The sequence below is a fragment of the Chamaea fasciata genome, unplaced genomic scaffold (genome assembly GCF_029207755.1).
Source record: "Chamaea fasciata isolate MVZ Bird 193981 ecotype frontalis unplaced genomic scaffold, bChaFas1.0.hap1 SCAF_2, whole genome shotgun sequence".
NCBI classification, from domain to species: domain Eukaryota; kingdom Metazoa; phylum Chordata; class Aves; order Passeriformes; family Sylviidae; genus Chamaea; species Chamaea fasciata.
In genome coordinates this window covers 178,094-197,573 of record NW_027094087.1, presented here as the reverse complement: position 1 = coordinate 197,573, position 19,480 = coordinate 178,094, and the positions used below count along the sequence as shown (strand labels likewise).

Here is a 19,480-nt window from a genome sequence, read left to right as displayed (position 1 = left end):
AGGAACCTTTCCTCAACAGGGGTCTGGAGTCTCTCCCACATGAGCTTCCAAGTCAGAGAAATGCTGCTGGAAGCTGGGGTGGCCAGGAGCACATGGAAAGATCACTGCTTTGCCAAGGAATTGAGTATCACCATGCAGCACAGCCCCAGGTGGGATGAGTCACTTCCAATCTGAGCTCCTTTTCAAACCACGGGTGGAATTCAGGATTTAAACAGCCAAAGGTTCAGTGTCCCTTTTTTTCTCCCACTTCTGCAGTGTTGTTTTTCCCAGGGGACATCCTGAATGCGTAATTCACTGCTGGCACAGGTTGCCCTGTGATTGTGGCCCCTTTCCCTGCCCTTGCTGGGTCAGGATGGGAGGTAAAGGCACCCAGTGTCCCCTGGACGGACAGGAGTGACGTGCTGACTGCTTTCTCCTGGTGGCATCCCCAAAAAAACCTCAGGCAGGATGCCAGCTGGGCTGGGATCACTGTCACAGACGAGGTCACAGCATTGACTCCTGAGCTATATCGTGGGCATGAGGTAAACAGCGTCTTCCTTTCAGGTCTGGGTCAGCAGTGGCAGGAAAACAAGGCAGGAGAGCTGGAGAGGGGTGCTGGTGCCAGGCAGCTTTTGTCTGGAGCCCGAGGGAGGGAGCAAGGGTGGCTTCAGGGTCTCAGGACCACTCAAAGTCCCTCTTGATCAAGGCCAGCTCAGGCACAAGTGCAGAGGTTTGCAGCACATCCTGAGAGATTTTTCTGCATGTGGGGCTAACGAGCACCAAGGGTTAAACACAGACAGTTTTTAAAGTGGAGGAAAAGGGGCGTTTCTTCACTCCATCTTGGCCTCCGGCCTTTTGTCCTAAGCCCAGTTCCTCCCGGCAGCCTCAGACCCAGTGCCCGGTCACGCTCTGGACGGTGTCATGGGTTTGATGCTGGATTTTGCTCCAAGGTGCTCACCCAGCCCCTGCTCCACGTGGGCTTGGGGAACAGGTTTCACCATGCAGAGGCAATCCTGCCGGGAGCTCGGAGCTGTCTGGGGTGGGCTGTGGCTCGTGGTCTGTGTTGGGCAGAGGGGTCCAACCTGCCCTGCACAAAGAGCTCAGTGCTGCACTGCCCCCAAACCGCTTGCTTGTAAAAGCCTCGGGGCGAGGGTTTCCTGCATCTCCTCCTTCCCAGGGTGGTTTTGGGATAAAAACTGTCATTCCTCCCCAGTCCAGTGCAGGGGGTCTGGGCAGGAGCCCCCTCCACATGCCTGAGCCCCGTGAGGGGGGCAGGGGGCTGAAGCAGCCGCCTCATCACGGGTGCCAGGTGACCCAGTCCCATCAACTGAAATGCCACGGGGGGAACACTGTTTTCCTGTCACCCGATCCGTGGCTGCTGGAATGTCCTCCTGGGTGGTATATAAGGGTGGGGCCAGGCAGACGGCTCTGAGGGCACTGCCTGCGCAAGGCAGGAGCTGGAACGCTGTGCTGAGGTCCCTACGGTGAGGCCACCGAGGGCTGTGGCTCCGGGCAGGTCACTCTGGGGGAGATGATCTCACCCAGCTACCCCTGTTATGGCTGGGGTGGGATAGGGAAGGGTGGGCATTGCTGATCCCGTGCCGAGCAAGCCCTGTGCCTCAGTTTCCCTGGGACAGAAGGGAGGAGACAGAGCAGGATATGGTTTTTGGGAACTGACCAAAGCCGCCAAGAGCCACCATGGCACATCATCACCTCCGTCGCCGAATAGGACCCCCACGTGAAGCCCTGTCCTGATGCACCCTCCTGGCTCCCCCACAAACCCCTCCTCTCCTTCCAGCCCCTCTGCCACCATGGTGGGTCTGAAGCCCCCCGAGGTGCCCCCGACGGCCGCCATGAAGTTTGTGAGCGCGGGGATGGCCGGCTGCATCGCTGACCTGTGCACCTTTCCCCTGGACACCGCCAAAGTGCGGCTGCAGGTACGATCCGCCGGGCCCCCAACCCCCCGGGCAAAGGGACACTGGTGACACTGACGGGGGACGCTCCGTGCCACCTCTGCCACGCAGCTGGTGGCACCTGGGGAGGAGCAGAAGGTGGGGTGATACAGTTGGCACCCCACAGATCCAGGGCGAGGTGAGGATCCCCCGGACCATCAGCTCTGTGGAGTACCGGGGAGTTTTGGGGACGCTGAGCACCATGGTGAGGACGGAGGGAGCCCGCAGCCTCTACAACGGGCTGGCGGCCGGGCTGCAGCGCCAGATGAGCTTCGCCTCCATCCGCATCGGGCTGTACGACTCTGTGAAGCAGCTCTACACCCCCAAGGGTGCTGAGAGTGAGTGTCTGGGCAGTCCGGACTTCCCTGCGCACCCCCTTCCTGATGCACAGCCCTCTCCCAGAGAGAAACTCACCCTGGGGAGCACAACCCCCTGAGATGACCCTCTGGGGCACCACAGGCCACTCACCCTGGGGTGCCTGCAGGGCTGGGGGTCCCCGCGGGGCCGATGGTCCCTGCAGGGCCCGGAGTCCCAACAGCTGCCCTCTCCAGGCACAGGCATGGCCACGCGGCTCCTGGCTGGCTGCACCACGGGGGCTGTGGCCGTGGCCTGTGCCCAGCCCACCGACGTGGTGAAGGTCCGGTTCCAGGCCAGCAGGGCCCTGTCAGACAGCGCCCGCCGGTACAGCGGCACCGTGGACGCCTATCGCACCATCGCCAGGGAGGAGGGCATCCGCGGGCTCTGGAGAGGTAAGAGCGGGCAGGGATGGCCGTGGGAAAGGGATGGGGTGGGAAGGGAAGAAGGATGGGGACAAGGATGGGGACAGCAGGGCTGGGACACCTGCCCAGGATGCTCCAGGAGGGGCTGTGAGCAGCGTTCCCAGTGTCACCGCCCTCCCGCCCAGGGACGCTGCCCAACATCGCCCGCAACGCCATCATCAACTGCGGGGAGCTCGTCACCTATGACCTCCTCAAGGACGCTCTGCTGCGGGCGCAGCTCATGGCAGGTGAGGACGGCGCGGGGGGACGTGGCCAGGTGCCATCCCTGTCCCTGCAACATCCAACCCCCGGCTCTTCCCCACCCCCAGACAACATCCCGTGCCACTTCGTGGCCGCCTTCGGCGCCGGGTTCTGTGCCACGGTGGTGGCGTCCCCGGTGGACGTGGTGAAGACGCGGTACATGAACGCCAGCCCCGGGCAGTACCGCAACGCCCTGAGCTGCCTGCTGGCCCTGCTCATGCAGGATGGCCCCGCCGGCCTCTACAAGGGGTGAGTTGAGCACCTGCACACTCGCTGCGATGCCCTCACAGAGCCCCGATTATCCCAACTCACGTGCGGGACTTTGGGGACGGGAATGTCCCCGGCGAGTCCCCTTCAGCGCTGCTTTTGCCGGCACAGCTTTGTCCCGTCCTTCCTGCGGCTGGGCTCCTGGAACGTGGTGATGTTCGTGTCGTACGAGCAGCTGCAGCGTGCCCTGGTGCTGGCACGGCCGGCCCTGGCCTGAGCCCCTGGGTGTCTCCTCCGGCCCACCGAGGCTCAGCATCAATTATATTAATTGCCGGAGCGCCGGGGAGCAGCGAAGCCACACGCTCGGGGAGGGACCGGAGAGACGGAAGGAGGCAGGATGCTGTTTGAGGAGAAACGTGAGAGAACGGAGGTTTTCAGAGAAGAGTTTTTAAAGGGACAAAGGAAAAAAATATTTGTTGGCTTTCCAGCCGGGAAGAACAGCACTTCCCAAGGGCAGTGGTGTGGGCAGGTGGGACCAAGCTGAGGGCCAGGGACTTCCTGTTATTCCTTACTGGCGCTTCCAATAAACCACCCCTATGGGGTCTGATCGTAGCGTGGCTCAGGGTTTCTTTACCTTTGGGGGGTGTTTAGGGTCGTTGTCCCAGCTCTACATGTGACACCAGTCAAGATGACGTTCTCTGTCATGTTTGGTGCACTGAACAATTTCCCGTCGGTCTCTAATTATTTGGGTCTGTCACACTCACAGCAGCTCCACCTTTTGCCCTGCCAAGGCAGCAGATCCTTGACCCGCGCCAATCACTCCAAAGCCTCAAATGGTCCCTTTTTAGGACAGTGAAAATGTACACCCTAAGCAGGAGACAACCCAGGTTCCCCTTTCCCTATTTTTCAAGCGTAAGACAGCTGGGAATTGCTTTCTTCCCATGGGTAACTGGCAGGAACAAGATTTCCTCTGCTGTGACTCCATCTGTAGCATCCTCATCTGTCACGGTGTCATGGTTTAACGAGGTTTGTTTCCAGTTGCGGAGGGGGGGAAGTTACACAGACACTCAGGTCTATTTCGAGGACTTCCATCAGAAAACTGATCACCGTTTATCAGAAGCAAATTCCCAAGGCGGTTTTTACTCCCTGGAAACGGCAGGAACGACCAAGGCCAGCTGCTGCCGCAGGAAAAGGTGGAGCTGCGGGCGATACCCGCAGGGGCGGCCCCGGGACAGATGCGGCATCGGGGCTGCGGTTCCGCCCCTGCCCAGCCCCGTGTCCGCCCGAGCGCATCCCGCGGGCCCCGCTCTCCTCCGGGCCTCCTGTTCCTGCCGTGCCAGCCGCGCCAGGAACGAGCTGTCTTGAGCCAGGGATGGGCAAAATCCCCTTGGCTCGGGCGGCGGCGCCGGGAAGGAGCGAGCCGCGCTCTCAGGTGAGCGGCCGGAGGGGACGGAGGGCTGCCAGGGGTCACCTGCGCCGGGCGGGACCCACAGGGGGACGCGTGTCCTTTTGGAACGGAGACGTGGGACCCGACTGCTGCCTGGGACGGGCTTGTCCCGGGACTCGAGGCTCTCTGGGAGCGTATTTCATGGAATAAAGCTCGTGCCGCGTTCCCAGCTGCGATGACAGCGTTTTATGGGATGGGCTGAGCTCCGTTTTCCGGGAAGCACCGGGATGGGTGTCCCTGTGCCCGCCCCCGTGGGTCGCAGAGAGGAGCTGCTCCTGTGGCTGCGGCCGAGGGTCAGTGGGAGAAACCGAACAGTCCTGGCTGAAATCCATGGAAAACGAGTTTGGTTTGGTTTTGGACTTGACGTTTTCCCCCTGACCCCACCCGATCTGTGTTTTTTGCCTCAGGAAACGGGACAGAAGGGGGAATGTGGACAAAGACAACCCATTAAAAGGGACGAGTTCATTGATATTTATTTCCTGACCCATCTGGACCGATTTGGGTCTCAGGAGGCACCTGGGAGCCTCCTCCTGTGTCCTGGGTGGGACCGTGGCTATAAAAGGGTAAAGGATGGAGCGGGGGCTGGGAGAGAAACAGTGATTGGGACCAATGGCACCGCGGGGATTTGCATCGGGAGACGGCCATCAGTTTCCCGCTGGGAGTCCTGGAAACAGACCTGAGAGTCCCTGAGGAGTGGGAATACGGCAGCTGGAGTGCCGGGGATGGAGAGTCTGCAGCGAATGTTGTCTGGTGAGTCTCCTGATTCCCCAATCGAACGCTGTGCTGGCACCAAGTCGCCTCATTTCGATTTGAACTGTCTTGAAATACGCTAAAATTACCAGCTGGGCTACAAAATGCCCACGGGAAGCTCCACGTTCCTAAGGGAATGCTTTAGGGATGTGCAGCTCCTGAGCTGCACAAATAATTCCTGCCCTCGCAGAAACCTCCCGGGCCGTGGCTCTGGGGCAGGAGTGTCAGGAAAGCGGCGTCCTCAGTGCCACCTTGATACTGATTTTCCTTGGAGCTCTCAGGACCAGGAGGAAATGGTGCTCATGCCCCGCTGGGAAGGCGCAGAGCAGGACTGGGGGGGTGGCTGTGTCTTTTCCCTGCTCTCTGCCCTGTTCCAAGGATGTCCCGGAGGGCTTTGGCTCAGGGCAGGATAATATGTGTGGAAGAGCTTCCCGTGCCTGTGCGCACAGCTGGGGCAGTCACTGGGCGTCCCATGGAATCCCTGAGGTGGGAAAAGCCCTTTGTGATGCTGAAATGCCTCAAGACAAACCTTCCCAAGCTGGAGACAAAGCGAGTGGCAGGGAGGGAATTCCAAGAACGTGGTGGGAAGGGCTTTCTCCCTTCTCTGGACACCCTCAGGGCAGGACTGACTTTTAGATGTTTGTCTGCGGCAGCAGCAGCTCCCTCCCTACACGAGAGCTGCCTCAGCTTGGATGAGTGTGAGGATATCCAGATCCTCCTTAGGGCTTGGAGCAAGGCAGGGGGCAGAGCTCGTGTTAAATCTTGTTTAAACATTTTAATATCAAAATATATCAAAACAGAGGCTTTGAGGAAATAACGTATGAAAGTCTGTTGCAAGCATGGGTACAAGGTGTCTTTATTAGAGATCCACAGTGATGGATCTCTGGAGAGGGGGTGAAGCCAAAGCTCAGGAGCGAAGGGGAACAACCAAACCAGGGGCATGATGTCCTTGCTGCGTCCAGCACCACGTGTTTTCCCAGGTCCCAGCAGTGATGAATCTAAACGAGAAAATTTCTGTTCCTTCACTCCTCCAGCTCTCCCCCGCACCTCCCCTGCTGCCCCTGCTCTTAGCCTTGTGTGCCCAGGCCCTGCAGCTCCCTGGCTCTCCGGCTGTAGCTCGCCTTGTCCTGGCTGTGGCTGATAAAATATGGGCCTGAGATGTTTGCAGCAGCAATCTGTTCTTTTAAAGAACACAAAGAGCACACGGTGCAGGAGAGTCTTTAGGAAATATTTCCAAATGAGGGACTCTGTCTTCCTGCTTTTCCTGTAGTTCTCCTTCCTGTTTTCACCTGGGCTGGAAGGATGGGCCCGGCCTGTATTTATCAAATGGAAGTGATGTTACTGGATTTGTGCAGAAGTTCTGATTGCAGACACTCGTTCTCTGGCAGAAAACATTTTCACGGTGCCTTTCTCACGTTTTTTCCAGGTGCTGCCCGGGATGGACATCTGTGGTCTCAGACAGATTCCCAAGGAGGAAGGGTGTGACAGAATTGGTGTGACCAGCTCAGGTGGGTGTGACAGAATTGGTGTGACCGGCCTGACCGGGCACAAACTGCTGTCTGAGTTCTGGAGTGCCCTGAAACCTTTCTCTGTCAGGCTTTGGAGGGGCTTCTCGTTGGGATTTCTTGTGATGCAGCATCCCAGGTGTCCCTTCCTTTGTGCCAATGTCCAGTGGTAAAGGATTGATTCACTGACAAGTGGGGCCTGGGATGAAAACGGTTCTGTTGAATTAGGCAAAGAACGCAATAAGAAAAATGCGCATCCTTTTAATGGCTGAAATGGCTGGGAATAAAAATGCTGTAGAAGGGCACTTTTATATTTGAGTTGGTGTCACTTCTCGTGGCTAAAAGCCCGCAGTGAGCAGTCAGAGCAGAAGTGGGAAAGCTGGGATGCTTTGACATCTGCAGTGCTCTTAATTTTCTTCTCCTCCTCTCTCTCAGGACAGGAGAAATCACTGAACTCCTCCCATCTTTCCCAAAAGCTTTGGTGTTTAAGCAGCCAAAGCCAAGAGGCTTCAGCACCAGGGGTCTGCGCTGGAGGGCTGCTGGTTCTGCCCACGCCGTGGGGTAAATCAGAGGGATGCAGGATCCCTCCTTTCCTCTCTGCTGGGATTAACTGCCTCGGGAATGCCGTTTCTGACAGCCCAGTCCTACCCGTGTCTGCTGGAAAAGGGCAGAGGTGAAGAGGTGAATGCCAGAGTTTCTTTGGGAGGATGGAGTTCTGGTGTTTGGCTGTGTCCAGAGGGGCAGGTTGGGCATTATTTGTGCCTCTAAGGAGCCGAGCCCTCGGGGTATTCCCAGCTCCGGCAGGGGTGGCAGCTGGCGCAGGGCTGGGTGGAGCTCCACTGGGGCCGGAGCAGGCTTTCCCGGGAAGCGGCGATGGCTGAGGACTGGTGCTGTGCCCAGCAGGGGCCGGTGTGTGCCCGGCCGAGAAGAGCCGCGTGAGCCCCGGGGCGGATTTGGGACCGGCCGCGGGTCCCGCCGCTGCCGGAGCGCCCTCCTGTGGACGCGCCCCGGTACTGCAGCCCCGGCACGGCGCCGGGCGGGGCTCTCGGCCCGCCGTGCTGCCCTCCTGTGGACACGCCCCGGTACTGCAGCCCCGGCACGGCGCCGGGCGGGGCTCTCGGCCCGCGGTGCTGCCCTCCTGTGGACGCGCCCGGGCACTGCAGCCATCTTCTGTTATTCCTCGTTTGGCCTTTTCATTCTCTTGTAGGATTAACTGCCCTGGACCTTTCTAACAAGACCTGTTAGAAGTTTAGCTTTAGGATGAGCATTTGTGTAAATTCAGTACAAACTCTTGCCAGGGCTGGAGGATTGTGGGGATGACTGCTTTCAGCAAGTCAATGTTATGTGCTTATCAATACTTCATCAGATTTCCCTCAGTGCTGGGCAGGAAAGCAAGGGTTTGGGTCAGGAATTGTGCAAACGAGGCCTGTGTGATGGTTTCTTTCTTGTGTTTTTCAGTGAGCCGGGCTGGCACAAGGACTCGTGCAGGTGCTGGTCTGGCACTGGAGCTGTTCCCCCTTGGAGCCGTTTTAGAGGTATGATCATGGAACACTTTGGAGGCTGTTTCCAGAATTCCATTTGTAGCTGGATCTGGCTCCAAGTGCATCAGCCCAGGGGCGGGTTCTGAGCTCCCCAGACTTGTGCTCACCTCGGTACAGACCGGGGCTGGAACAGGTTTTCCAGGGAAGTGGAGATCACTGAGGACTGGTGCTCTGGGAAGCAGGGACCTGCTGGGATTTGCAAATCTGACACGCAGTTTGTAAAACCAGCGCAAAATTCTAATCCCTGTGGGGTTTGTGGAGGAGGTGCTGGTCACGCTGAGAGCTAGATCAGAACCAGCTTCTGTGGTAAGAGAGTCTGAGGTCTGTGAATCCCACATTTGGTATGACCCGTGTGATTAAAATCAAGTCACAGCCCCAGGGGCTGATGGTTTCTGCCGTTCCTGTCCCCGGCCTGTTGCTAACCCAGGGGGATCTGCTCTGGTTTCAGGCCGTCCGTGCCGGAGCAGCCTGGTCCCTGCCGTGCCCGAGACGGAGAGAGCCCTGTCCAAGGGGATCTTTGCCACCTTGCCAGGAACGTGGCAGCAGCCCCGGGAGCAGCCTGGAGGTGAGAACTGGGGCCGTGTTTGAGACTGCTCCAGGTCGGGGCGGTGTCTACCTGGGGCTGGGGGAGTCGCCCCACACGCCGAGTGTAAGCAGGATCAGGGTGACCGAGGCTGCATTTTGTGCACCCTGAGAGTTTCCGTCCCCCTGGAGATTCCTGCCGGGATGGGGCAGCCAGGGAGCGGCTGCACCTCCCGCGGGCACTGCTGGCCTTGGCCTCTCTGTTGTGCCATCAGAGCGTGGGAATCGCTGCTGTCGCTGCCACTGCCACCCCCCTGGGGCCGCAGCCCTCGCCAGCCCCACGCACGAGCTCCGGCGGTGCCTCTGTGGGGAACGGGCCTCATCCCTGGGAGTGTCCTTTGCTCCTGGGCAGCCGCACGGAGCCTTTGGGCCGGGCAGCTCCAGAGTCCGACTGCAAAAGTCGCCGGAAGGAAGAATGACAAAGAGATTGTCACGGTGGTGCTGTCAGACCCCACCTGACGGTCTGTGCTCTCCGTTGGAGGCGGCTGTGCATTGACCCTGCAGGGAGTGAATGGCCCCTTCCCAATGCAGCTCAGAAGGTCCCCAGGGCTCTTACAGGAATGCTTATCCTTTATTTCCCTTCGTGACAACTTAATCTCCACCTGCCACGAGCAATTCCTTGATTTCTCCTGGAGAAAACCTGGAGTCCTCATTTCCACGAGCAATTCCTTGATTTCTCTTGGAGAAAACCTCCCTGCGGGGGCAGTCTGCAAAGGAGCCCAGGGCCGTGTCTGGAGCAGAGTGCTGAGAGCTGTGTCTGCCCGTGCTGCCCCAGCCTCATGGAACAGCCTGGGCCCAGGGGATTAGATGGAGCAAAATCCCTTCGTGGAAGAGGCTTTCTCCTGTGCAGATCAGGCACAGGGCAGGAAGTGAACCTTGGAATGGCTGTGAGTTGGTGTTCTTCTCGCTTGGGAATCAAATGTTTTCAAAATAATTAGAAATTTTAGAAACATACAGCTAAAAATCTCACCTCTGTCCTCCCCTAAGTTTTCCCTGTTTTCCCCAGCTAGGAGCTACAAGGAATTCAGGCAGGGGAAGTGATATCAGGGAGCAGCTGTAAATTCAAAGGCAGAAAGAGAAGATCCACCAGCAAAGGGCAGGAAAGGGGAAAGGTTTCTGAAAACATTTCTGCAGTCTAATTAATAATTATTTCCGCTTCCCCAGCGAGAAGAACACGGACTCACAGCCATTCAGGCCTGACAGTCCCCTGCAGCCAGAGCTCAGCACACATCCACAGAAGCAAGTCCAGCATCTGAAAAAAGAAAACAAAAGAAAACCAGAAGAAAAAGGTGATTTATTTTGCTTCAAAGTTATTTCAAGTCCTTAAAGGCCAACTGAGCAGGTAGGAGAAACAGAGCCAGAGCTCCTGGCAGACACAGGGTGATTTCCCCCCGAGGGGATTGCAGAGGAATTGTCTGGGACTTGGACTGTCCCTCGGGGTGACACCAGTTGCTGTGACTTCTATCATTCCATATGTTTGACTCCCAAAACTTCCCAGCCCAGGGGCTTGAGCTGACAGGGCAGCACAAAGATTGTTCTCTGTGTGGTGCCCAGATTTGGGGTTCACTGTCACCTTTGCTAGTTTAGATGAATTATACCCACAGCCCCGAATTCCCTGCTCAGTTCCCACGGGAATAACCTCACCGTGCCCCATGGAGCGTGGACATTCCCGTGCAGAGCTGCTGCTGGAATGCCAGCTGTGTCAGGGACCTGCAGAGCTGCCAAGGAAGCTCAGCAGCACCGGGACAAGGACAGGTTTCTATTCCGTGGAATTGGCTAATTATAACCCTCATCCCCTGGGGGTCACCTGCCGGATTTCCCTGGAATCCAGCAGATCCCACCCCCTGAGCTCGGGCTCCAGGTGATGTTTCAGAGCAGGAGAAGGCACTGGCCGGCCTGTGCTGAGGCAGCCCCTGTGCCCTCGGGAGGACACAGCTCCCTGCAGGAGCTCAGCTCCTTTCCGAGCCCCAGCAGTGGCCTCTGCAAGTGCCTTTCCCTCAGGCAAGGGACGCCCATCCCTGCCCTCAGCACGCCTCCCATGCTAGGGCACATTCAGAGATTGGGCTGCACATTTCATGCACACATTCATAGCCGTAGGAATTTGTAAAAGGATCTGCTGCTCCCTGTCTGTCTGGGTTTTTTTTTTTCTTAGATTTTTACCTACGGTTCCTGTTGTTCTGCTTTCCACAAATATCTTGTGAAAATATCACCTGGCGTTTTCCAGGAAGGAAGGAAAGGAAGGTCACATCACACCAGAACTCTTTAATGAGCAGTTCCCCTTCTTGCCGTGGATCCTAAAGGGTTTTTGGTTTGGTTTTTGAATAGCAGGGGTGTTTTTGTGAAGTATTTGTGCAGCTACAGCTCTCACAGGTCCTGGGGCACAGGTGCTTCCCATTGCTCTTCCATCACAGGCAAATTGCTGACTCCTGCAGGGGAAAACCATTTGTTACAGGGCTCCCATCCCATCCCATCCCGAGGAGCTGAGTGTGCAGCCCTTGGAGCACATGGACATCTCGGGGATCCTGCCTGTTCCCTGCCTCTGCTTCCCCCTGCAGCTTTGGCACTGAGCTGAGGTGGAACGTTCCTGATTTCAGAACAACCCAGGGACCGCAGCAGGGTTTTCCTGGGGGGGCTGATCCACCCCTCAGCATGAGCACAGCAAAGGACAGCGCTTGGGGGGTTTATTATTGTCTTTTAAAAAGAATTACTCCAGGGCAGAGCATTGCCTCGGAAGGCACATTTATCCCAGGGGGCTCTGGCTGCTCCCAGCTCTTCCAGAGGGATTCAGGGGCGGGCACAGTAGGGGGATGAGAACCTGCCCTGGCCTCTTGCTGCTCTCTGCTGTGGCTGCGGGCTCAGCCACCCCAGTGGCCTCTGGGCAACGTCACTGTGGCAGTGCCTTGGCTGATTTTGGTATTCCTTGGATGATTTTGGTATTCCTTGGATTATTTTGATATTCCTTGTATGATATTGGTATTCCTTGGCTTATTTAGATATTCCTTGGCTTATTTTGATACTCCTTGGATTATTATGATAGTACTTGAGGTTATTTTGATATCCCTTGGGTTGTTTTAGTAGTACCTGGGGTTATTTTGGCAGTGTTTTGGAACAGTTTTTGGGCTGCGTGTCTCTGCTTTTGCCTCGGGGTGCATCTTGTAGGACAAGCAGTAACCAAGGGCTGAACATTACAGCACGGTGTCAAACTCTGCCCTGTTGCAATGAAGAGCAGAGCTGAGCGGCTGAGGGGTTCTTTTTTTTTTCTGCCTGGGAGAGGAGGGATGACAGTGAATAAAGACAAGATAATAATGGTTTAAAAGAAAAGCATTCACTGAGGGATTGATTTACTGCAGGCTTAATGGAGGGTTGCATGGAGAGTTTGCCCAGCAGAGGAAGGTGAGCTGAAATACACGGAAAAGTTTCCCTTCTCTCAGAGAATAAACACAGCTCTCTGTGCACATCCTAATTACCCTCCTTCCAGGGAAAGGTAATATTTCCCAACAGGTGCCAGAAGTCTCCCTGAGGATCTCAGGAGCCGAGCCGCCCGGAGTCAGCGGGGACATCGGGAACCATTTCACACCCACAGCTTCACCCGTCACGCGGTTTGTAAGGACACCGGCGCACACCTTTCCTCTCAGTTTGTCTTTGCAGAGCCGGAGCGTGGGAGCAGCCCCTCGCAGCCTCTCGGAGCGGCCGATCAATCCAGAGGACAGAGCAGGGGCCGGCGGTTCCTATTAGCCGGGAATCGCTGCAGGGCCTCGCCCACGGCTGAGGAGGGCCCGGGTCTGCCGGCCTTCTCTTCCAGCTGGGAGATCCAAACCTGCGGGGCTTCAGAGACCTTGGCTCGAGTGTGAGTGTCCCCCCCGGGTCCCCCCGTGTCCAGCTGTCCTGGCTGCAGGTCCTGCGCTCCTGCCTGCACCTTCTGGACACCAAAGGCCACATCCCTGCTGCCTGGGCTTCCTATTCCAGTAATTCCAAATGAACTCAAGCACTCCCAGGTCGATTTAAATTACCTCAAGTAAACTCAGTCACGACCTAGAAATGACCCCAATGACCCAGAAATGACCCCAAAGTGACCCTGAATGACCCGAATGACCTAGAAATGACCCTGAACGACCTTGAACTGACCTCTGGTGACCTAAATTCGAGGTTTGAAATGACCTAAAGTAACCCCTGGAAAATCGAAAAATTCTCAAATGACCCAATGACCTAGAAATGACCCCAATGACCTAGAAATGACCTTCAACTGACCCCGGTGACCCCAAAATGACCTTGAATGACCCGAATGACCTAGAAATGACCCTGAACGACCTTGAACTGACCTCTGGTGACCTAATTTCGAGGTTTGAAATGACCTAAAGTAACCCCTGGAAAATCGAAAAATTCTCGAATGACCCAATGACCTAGAAATGACCCCAATGACCTAGAAATGACCTTCAACTGACCCCGGTGACCCGAAAATGACCTTGAATGACCCGAATGACCTAGAAATGACCCTGAACGACCTTGAACTGACCTCTGGTGACCTAATTTCGAGGTTTGAAATGACCTAAAGTAACCCCTGGAAAATCGAAAAATTCTCAAATGACCCAATGACCTAGAAATGACCCGAATGACCTAGAAATGACCCCAATGACCTAGAAATGACCCCAATGACCTAGAAATGACCTTCAACTGACCCCGGTGACCCCAAAATGACCTTGAATGACCCAAATGACCCCGAAATGACCTGGATCTGACCTCCAGTGACCCCTGTGACTTCAAGTTACCCTGATGAAGCTCTCAAATGACCTGGAGCACCCTGTACAAATGCTCCTTAATGTCTGTCAGAGCAGCCTGGGTTCCCAAATCAGCTCCTGTGATTCCCACAGACACAAGCTGAGATAAGTCTGATTTAGGTTTTTATTTTATTTCAATTAAGAAAAAAAAAAAAAAAAAAAAAAAGAAGAAAAAAAAAGAGAAAAAAGCAGCAGCAGCACTTTGCCCTTGTTGAGATGTTCCACAGCAAATTCCCATTCTGCTGATGAGCTGCTGCTGGTGCACTGTTGTTGGCACCTGCTGCTCTTCAGCCCTCAGCAGCCCCACGCCACAGCAGAGGGGTCCTCAGAGGGCAGGCAGGGTGTTCAGTGGGCCGGTGCCTTCTGTCCCTGCAGCAGCTGTCCCAAAAGCCCGGCCAGGTCCTTTGGGGTCTCTGAAACGCCCGTTTCTGGGACCGGCTGTGCCGAGGACGCTCGGGGCCTCTGGGGAGTTGGTGCCACTGGTTCCAGTTCAATCCCTTCAGCTGCTGGGCTCCTCCTGTCACCCCAGAAACAGAAATTAATTCCTCTCCCACATACCTGGATGGCCTCAGGGTCCCCTGAGTGCTGGTGCCCACCACAGCTGTCTGTGTGTGTGGGTCAGACGTGCCAGGCCATGGATCCACACAGTCCAAGGGATCTGACTGTCCCTTTCCTCCACGTGGCTACAGGCAGGGCCCCTCTCATCCTGCTCTGCTGCCCTCCTCCTGTAAATATGTTCCTCGGGTCCTGAGCAGCCCCGAGCCCGGCCCCGGGCCCTGCGTTTGGCCGCCGCTGCCACGGGCGGGGCCCCGCAGGCACAGCTCCTCCCTGCACATCATCCCAGGGCTGCTGGCCCCGCTGGGGCTGCCGGCCTCCTTCCTCCCTGCGCCTCCGGGCACCCGGGACACCTGCAGGAAACCCCGAGGGACACTGCAGGCGGCACGGGGGGGCACCGAGGCCTCCGGCCAGAAAAGCAGCCCCGGCCTCAGCAGCTGCCATCATTTTGGCCCGGCAACACTCACCTGCAGGAAACGCCCCTGTGCGGGTGGGACCGGCCCTGCCTCTCTGCAGAGCTTTGGCCGTGGAAGAAGGGAAGCCTCAGGACTTGTCCTGCTCCTTTCCGCCCGGAAAGAGACTTTGTGTGAGTACTTTTACGGCAGCTGTTGGGTAAATCCTGGAAAGGACAGGAAATCAGCGTCACTGGAAGAGCTTTGTGCTGTCGTGAGCTGCCAGCCACTTCTGCCCTCGAGCCATTCCAGGGGCTGGTGTGTGAAGCAGCTTTGGCAGAGAAGGCGGCAATGCACTTACCTTAGTGGGGCCAAGCGTTGCCATCCTATGGAGGTCCATCCCCATAATGCAGAGATTGGTTCAGCTGCTTGGAGCAGAGTCCGGATAATGCCAAGGTGCTGAGTTCGATTCTCAAACGGTCCGTCCGCTTGAGAGTCAGATTTTAGGATCCCTCTCAGCCTCAGTATATCCTGTGACCTGGAAATAAGAGAAAAATTCTCGGCTGAGTTTTAATAAAACAGCTTTTGCCATTGCAGGGTGTGAGCTGCACTCGGCGACTTTCGGCCGCGACGAGCCCCACGAGCCTTCCGCCCTTCCTTGCCGCCATCTTGGTTGCGTCTGAGGCCACTTCCGGTTCCGCCGGCATCTTTTTTGCGGCACCGCTAAGGCCCCCGGAAGGTGTTTACACAGACGCCTGACTAAATCCACGAATCCGAACGCCGACGCGGCGCGACTGAGCACACGGCCCGTGTCCCCACACCTGGATACGCCGCAGAAAATTGCGCCCGGGCGGCGCCGTAGTCGGGGTTTCGTGCAGGCATCTAACTAAACGCCTATAGGGTCCTTATTTTTTCGCGCCCTTTTGGCCGCCCTTTTTGGAAGGTCGGGCGCCTCGCGCCTGGGCGCCATTTTGTGAGGGGGGTCGCGTGACTTCCGCTTTTGCTTGCCGCCATCTTTGTTGCGGCTGAGGCCACTTCCGTCCCGGCCGCCATGTTCTTGGCCACTCGGCATAGGCCCCCGGCAGGTGTTTACACAGACGCCTGACTAAATCCACGAATCCGAACGCAAACGCGGCGCGGCTGAGCACACGAACGGTGTCCCTACACCTGGAAACGCCGCGGAAAATTGCGCCCGGGCGGCGCCGTAGTCGGGGTTTCGTGCAGGCATCTGGGTAAACGCCTATAGGGGCCTTATTTTTTCCCGCCCTTTTGGCCGCCCTTTTTGGAAGGTCGGGCGCCTCGCGTCTCGCCGCCATCTTGGTAGTGGAACCCACTAAAATGCCCCCTCGGCTGCTCGGACAAGCGCCTGACTCAATGGACTGCCGCCCGCGGCGCCGCTGCGCCCCCATCCCGTGTCCGCACACCCGCAAACGCCGCGGAAAATCGCGCCCGGACGGCTCCGGGGTCCGGGTGGCGCGCGCAGGCAGCCGGCTGCCACGCGCCCGGGCTCCTTGCCTTTTTCCCTCCCTTTCGGCCCCGAGCTGCGGGCGGGCGGCAGCGCCGCCCCCGAGCTCACAATGCGGGGCTGCCACGCGCGTCGGGGACGGGCACGGGGGACAGCTGCACTACCGCTCTTTGCCCACAGGGTGGCAGCATTGCCTCACAGATCAGGCGTGACGGGCGGGGGGGGACAGCTGCACTACCGCTGTTTGCCCACACGGTGGCAGCATTGCCTCACAGATCATGAGGGACGGGCACGGGGGACAGCTGCACTACCGCTCTTTGCCCACACGGTGGCAGCACTGCCGCGCGGCGGCGCGGAGCGGAGCCATAAACGAACGTGCCCAGGAATGCCCTGGCGAACAGCCTCCGGAATAAATGGCCCAAAAGACCCCCGAGCACACCTGCGAGAACCCTGCCAGCAACCAGACCGAAACAAAAAAGCCTTTCGTTCAGGCTCTATTTCAATATTTTTTATCTTTGTGATTCTGATATTTACATTCATCATTACAATTCATCTTTTATATTATGTACATTATACATCATGTATTATGTTTATTATACTATTATATTTATTATAGATATTAAATATATAAAACTAGATATAAAATAATTTATTATTTATAACGTTGGTATAAATCATAATACATTTAATTTAAATATCATGTTTATTATGTACATTATAGATGTTTATATTATGTATATTATACATATTTATAAAACGTGTAGTATGTAATAATATATTGTGTATTTTTATTGATATTATTTTTCATATCCTATACTTTCTGTAATTTTTCTTTTTCATTATTTTTTAAATTCGTTTGTTTATATTTTAAACGATATTTTACACTAGATGAATTCATTAACCTAACACATCAGAAACACAATTTATTTGAATTAAATGAGCCTGGTTTTCTAAGGGGTAAAGTTTTAATCTTTATTTAGATAATATGGGCATATTTTCTCTATCTGTATGGGGTTTTTTTGGTGGGTTGCGGGGGATTTTATTTTGGGGGTTTTCTTTTTTTGTTCGCTTTGTTTTGGATTTCTTTGCTAATAAACAAGCAGGGTCGGAGAGTTCAAAATAAAACGTCTACTTTGTTTTTATTGCTCCCTCTGAAATACGCCTCGACAGCCTGGACAGCAGGCTGCTGCTGGTAACACTGTGCACGGGTAGGAGGAGACCTGGTCGGGGCTGGGAAGGAAAAAACGGCACCACGGTGGTCACAGCTTTCTCCCTTCAGGAGTTTTATGGAGCAGAAAATACAGAGCTTTTGCCAACTGCGCTCTCTATGACATCCCGACGTCCAGCGGGCACCGAGGTCATTTCTCATCTTTCTTGCCAACAGCCAAACCCCCAGGCGCCCGGGGGAAGAAAGAGTATGGGGGGAAAAAAAATTTAAATAAAAATTAAAAAAAAAAAATTTTAAAAAAAATAAAAATAAAAAAATTCAAAAGTTATAAAACATAAAGTGAAAAAACCGAAAAAGAAATTAAAGAACTAAATTCAAAATAAAAAAATTAAATTAAATTTAAAAAATTTAAAAATACAAAAGAAACAAACAACACGAAAATAAAAAATAAGCCATATTTTAAAAATAAAAAACTTTAAAGTAATAAAAAACTATAAAGTAAAAATAAAAGAAAAATTTAAAAATTTATTAAATTAATTTAAAAATTAGAATAAAAACAAAAAATAGAAAAAATAAAACAAAAATCATTAAAAAATACAAAACAAAAAATAAAACATAAAAACACAATAAATATAACATGAAAATATAACTTGAATATATATAACATGAATATAACATGAAAAAATACAAAAATCAAAGTTAAAAAATAAAAAATGAAACAATAAATAAAATAAAACCCCAAAATTAACCAAACGCAGCTCTCCCCTCATGCCATTGCCTAACACAGCTCCAAGAGCATCCCGGATCATGCAGGGGTAGGACAAACCAACCCAGTGCCGCCCAGAACAGCTGGTTTCCGAGACAACTCCCGGTTTGGTTTGAGTGACGGGCGCCGCGGCGCTGGGGCCGGGGGCGGCGGCGGGGCGCGGGCGGCGCCGAGGCAGCTCCGCCCGGATCCCGCCCGGATCCCGCCCGGATCCCGCCCGGATCCCGCCCGGATCCCGCCCGGATCCGCCCGCGTCCCGCCCGCGGCGCCGCCGAGCCCCCAGCCCGGCTTCGCGCATCTGGGAACGCCGCGGAAGATCGCGCTGGGCGGCGCCGGCACCGCGTGTAGGCGGCCGAGGGGACGCAGAGGGATCCTTCCCTTCCCTTCCCTTCCCTTCCCTTCCCTTCCCTTCCCTTCCCTTCCCTTCCCTTCCCTTCCCTTCCCTTCCCTTCCCTTCCCTTCCCTTCCCTTCCCTTCCCTTCCCTTCCCTTCCCTTCCCTTCCCTTCCCTTCCCTTCCCTTCCCTTCCCTTCCTCGTCGCTACCCAAGGCGCATGCGCGCTCTGCCGCCATCCTTGGAATGTTTGCAAGTTTTAGTTCATTACTTACTCCCATCTGGAGCATTAATTAGGGTGCCTATGTGCGATATATAAAAAGAAGAAAACCAATAAGTCTGACGTAGCAGTAGAAAATTGTGGGCTCCCTAGGAATAAGTCGGGGGTTTTGTTTTTAATTTTGAAGGGTTTTTTTTTACTCCCAGGAAGTCTGCCATTTTCTACTGCTGCTTTTTAAATTTAAGCTAAACAGAGAAACAATGTTTGTCTCTAGCATAACGTTAGCAATAGAGAAACACAGAACTGCAGCGAGAAGGCAGCACCCATCCCCGGCGCACACCTTGCTCGGCTTACACACAAACACCTTCTCACGCATCCCGGCCGCTGCGACGCTCCCTGGCCCCACGGGCCACCGGCACACACCCGCAGCAGTCCACGGGAACACAGCTCCCGGGAGCCTCAAAAAAAAATGAATCCTCCTTCCTGACAAAACCCCGGGCCCTGCACGGTCTGCACCCACGCTTTGGTGATGAGTATCGCCTCGCAGGCCGGACAGGATAGTGGGGAAAAAAAATAAATCCCTCAGCAGGGCCAGAGAGCGCGGGGGCTGCGGGGACGATGGAGCGGGAGCAGGGACAGGGGTTGGACGCGGTGATTCTTGTGGATCCTCTCCAACTCGGGATATTCCACGGTTCTATTCCGCGACCGCTTCTGCCGGCTCCCAGCCGATCCGAGGCACTGTGAGTATCGCAGGTGGCTCAGTCTGTTCCCGAGGCTGTTCCTGACCCTGCCCCCTTGGGCTCCGGCCCTGACAATGGCCCCGCA

At 55.2% G+C, this 19,480-nt stretch overlaps 2 protein-coding genes and 1 long non-coding RNA gene across 10 annotated transcripts; 2 read left to right on the top strand and 1 right to left on the bottom strand.

Annotated features, from left to right (window-relative positions):
* The first annotated feature begins 409 nt into the window (after nt 1-409).
* On the top strand, nt 410-3,769 carry LOC136303394 (putative mitochondrial transporter UCP3). Of its 3 annotated transcripts, none has more exons than XM_066207084.1 (7): nt 410-521; nt 1,778-1,916; nt 2,059-2,269; nt 2,483-2,680; nt 2,836-2,937; nt 3,019-3,199; nt 3,329-3,769. In XM_066207084.1, the coding sequence occupies exons 1-7, from the start codon at nt 517-519 to the stop codon at nt 3,432-3,434; spliced, it is 942 nt and encodes a 313-aa protein (XP_066063181.1). In that variant the 5' UTR covers nt 410-516; the 3' UTR covers nt 3,435-3,769. The 3 variants fall into 3 exon arrangements, with proteins under 3 accessions (XP_066063181.1, XP_066063170.1, XP_066063175.1); XM_066207078.1 differs by lacking the exon at nt 410-521 and adding an exon at nt 539-1,463; XM_066207073.1 differs by lacking the exon at nt 410-521 and adding an exon at nt 535-1,463 and having other exon boundaries at nt 2,836-3,199.
* A 721-nt stretch (nt 3,770-4,490) lies between these two features.
* LOC136285787 (uncharacterized) lies at nt 4,491-10,259 on the top strand. Of its 4 annotated transcripts, none has more exons than XM_066177316.1 (6): nt 4,491-4,589; nt 6,781-6,862; nt 7,295-7,532; nt 8,318-8,394; nt 8,849-8,965; nt 10,147-10,259. In XM_066177316.1, exons 1-6 carry the CDS (start codon nt 4,530-4,532, stop codon nt 10,236-10,238), a joined length of 666 nt encoding a protein of 221 aa, XP_066033413.1. In that variant the 5' UTR covers nt 4,491-4,529; the 3' UTR covers nt 10,239-10,259. The 4 variants fall into 4 exon arrangements, 1 of the variants encoding a protein (XP_066033413.1); XR_010719527.1 differs by lacking the exon at nt 4,491-4,589 and adding an exon at nt 5,014-5,354 and having other exon boundaries at nt 7,300-7,540; XR_010719526.1 differs by lacking the exon at nt 4,491-4,589 and adding an exon at nt 5,014-5,354 and having other exon boundaries at nt 7,295-7,540.
* Nucleotides 10,260-13,510: 3,251 nt separating this feature from the next.
* LOC136303338 (uncharacterized) lies at nt 13,511-19,469 on the bottom strand. 3 transcript variants are annotated; one of them, XR_010724206.1, is made up of 5 exons: nt 18,996-19,469; nt 15,066-15,242; nt 14,780-14,931; nt 13,617-14,274; nt 13,511-13,576 (listed from the first exon to the last, which is right to left on the bottom strand). It is a non-coding gene; the product is annotated as an uncharacterized lncRNA (long non-coding RNA). The 3 variants fall into 3 exon arrangements; XR_010724205.1 differs by lacking the exon at nt 18,996-19,469 and having other exon boundaries at nt 13,617-14,665; nt 15,066-15,308; XR_010724204.1 differs by lacking the exon at nt 18,996-19,469 and having other exon boundaries at nt 15,066-15,308.
* Between the last annotated feature and the right edge of the window lie 11 nt (nt 19,470-19,480).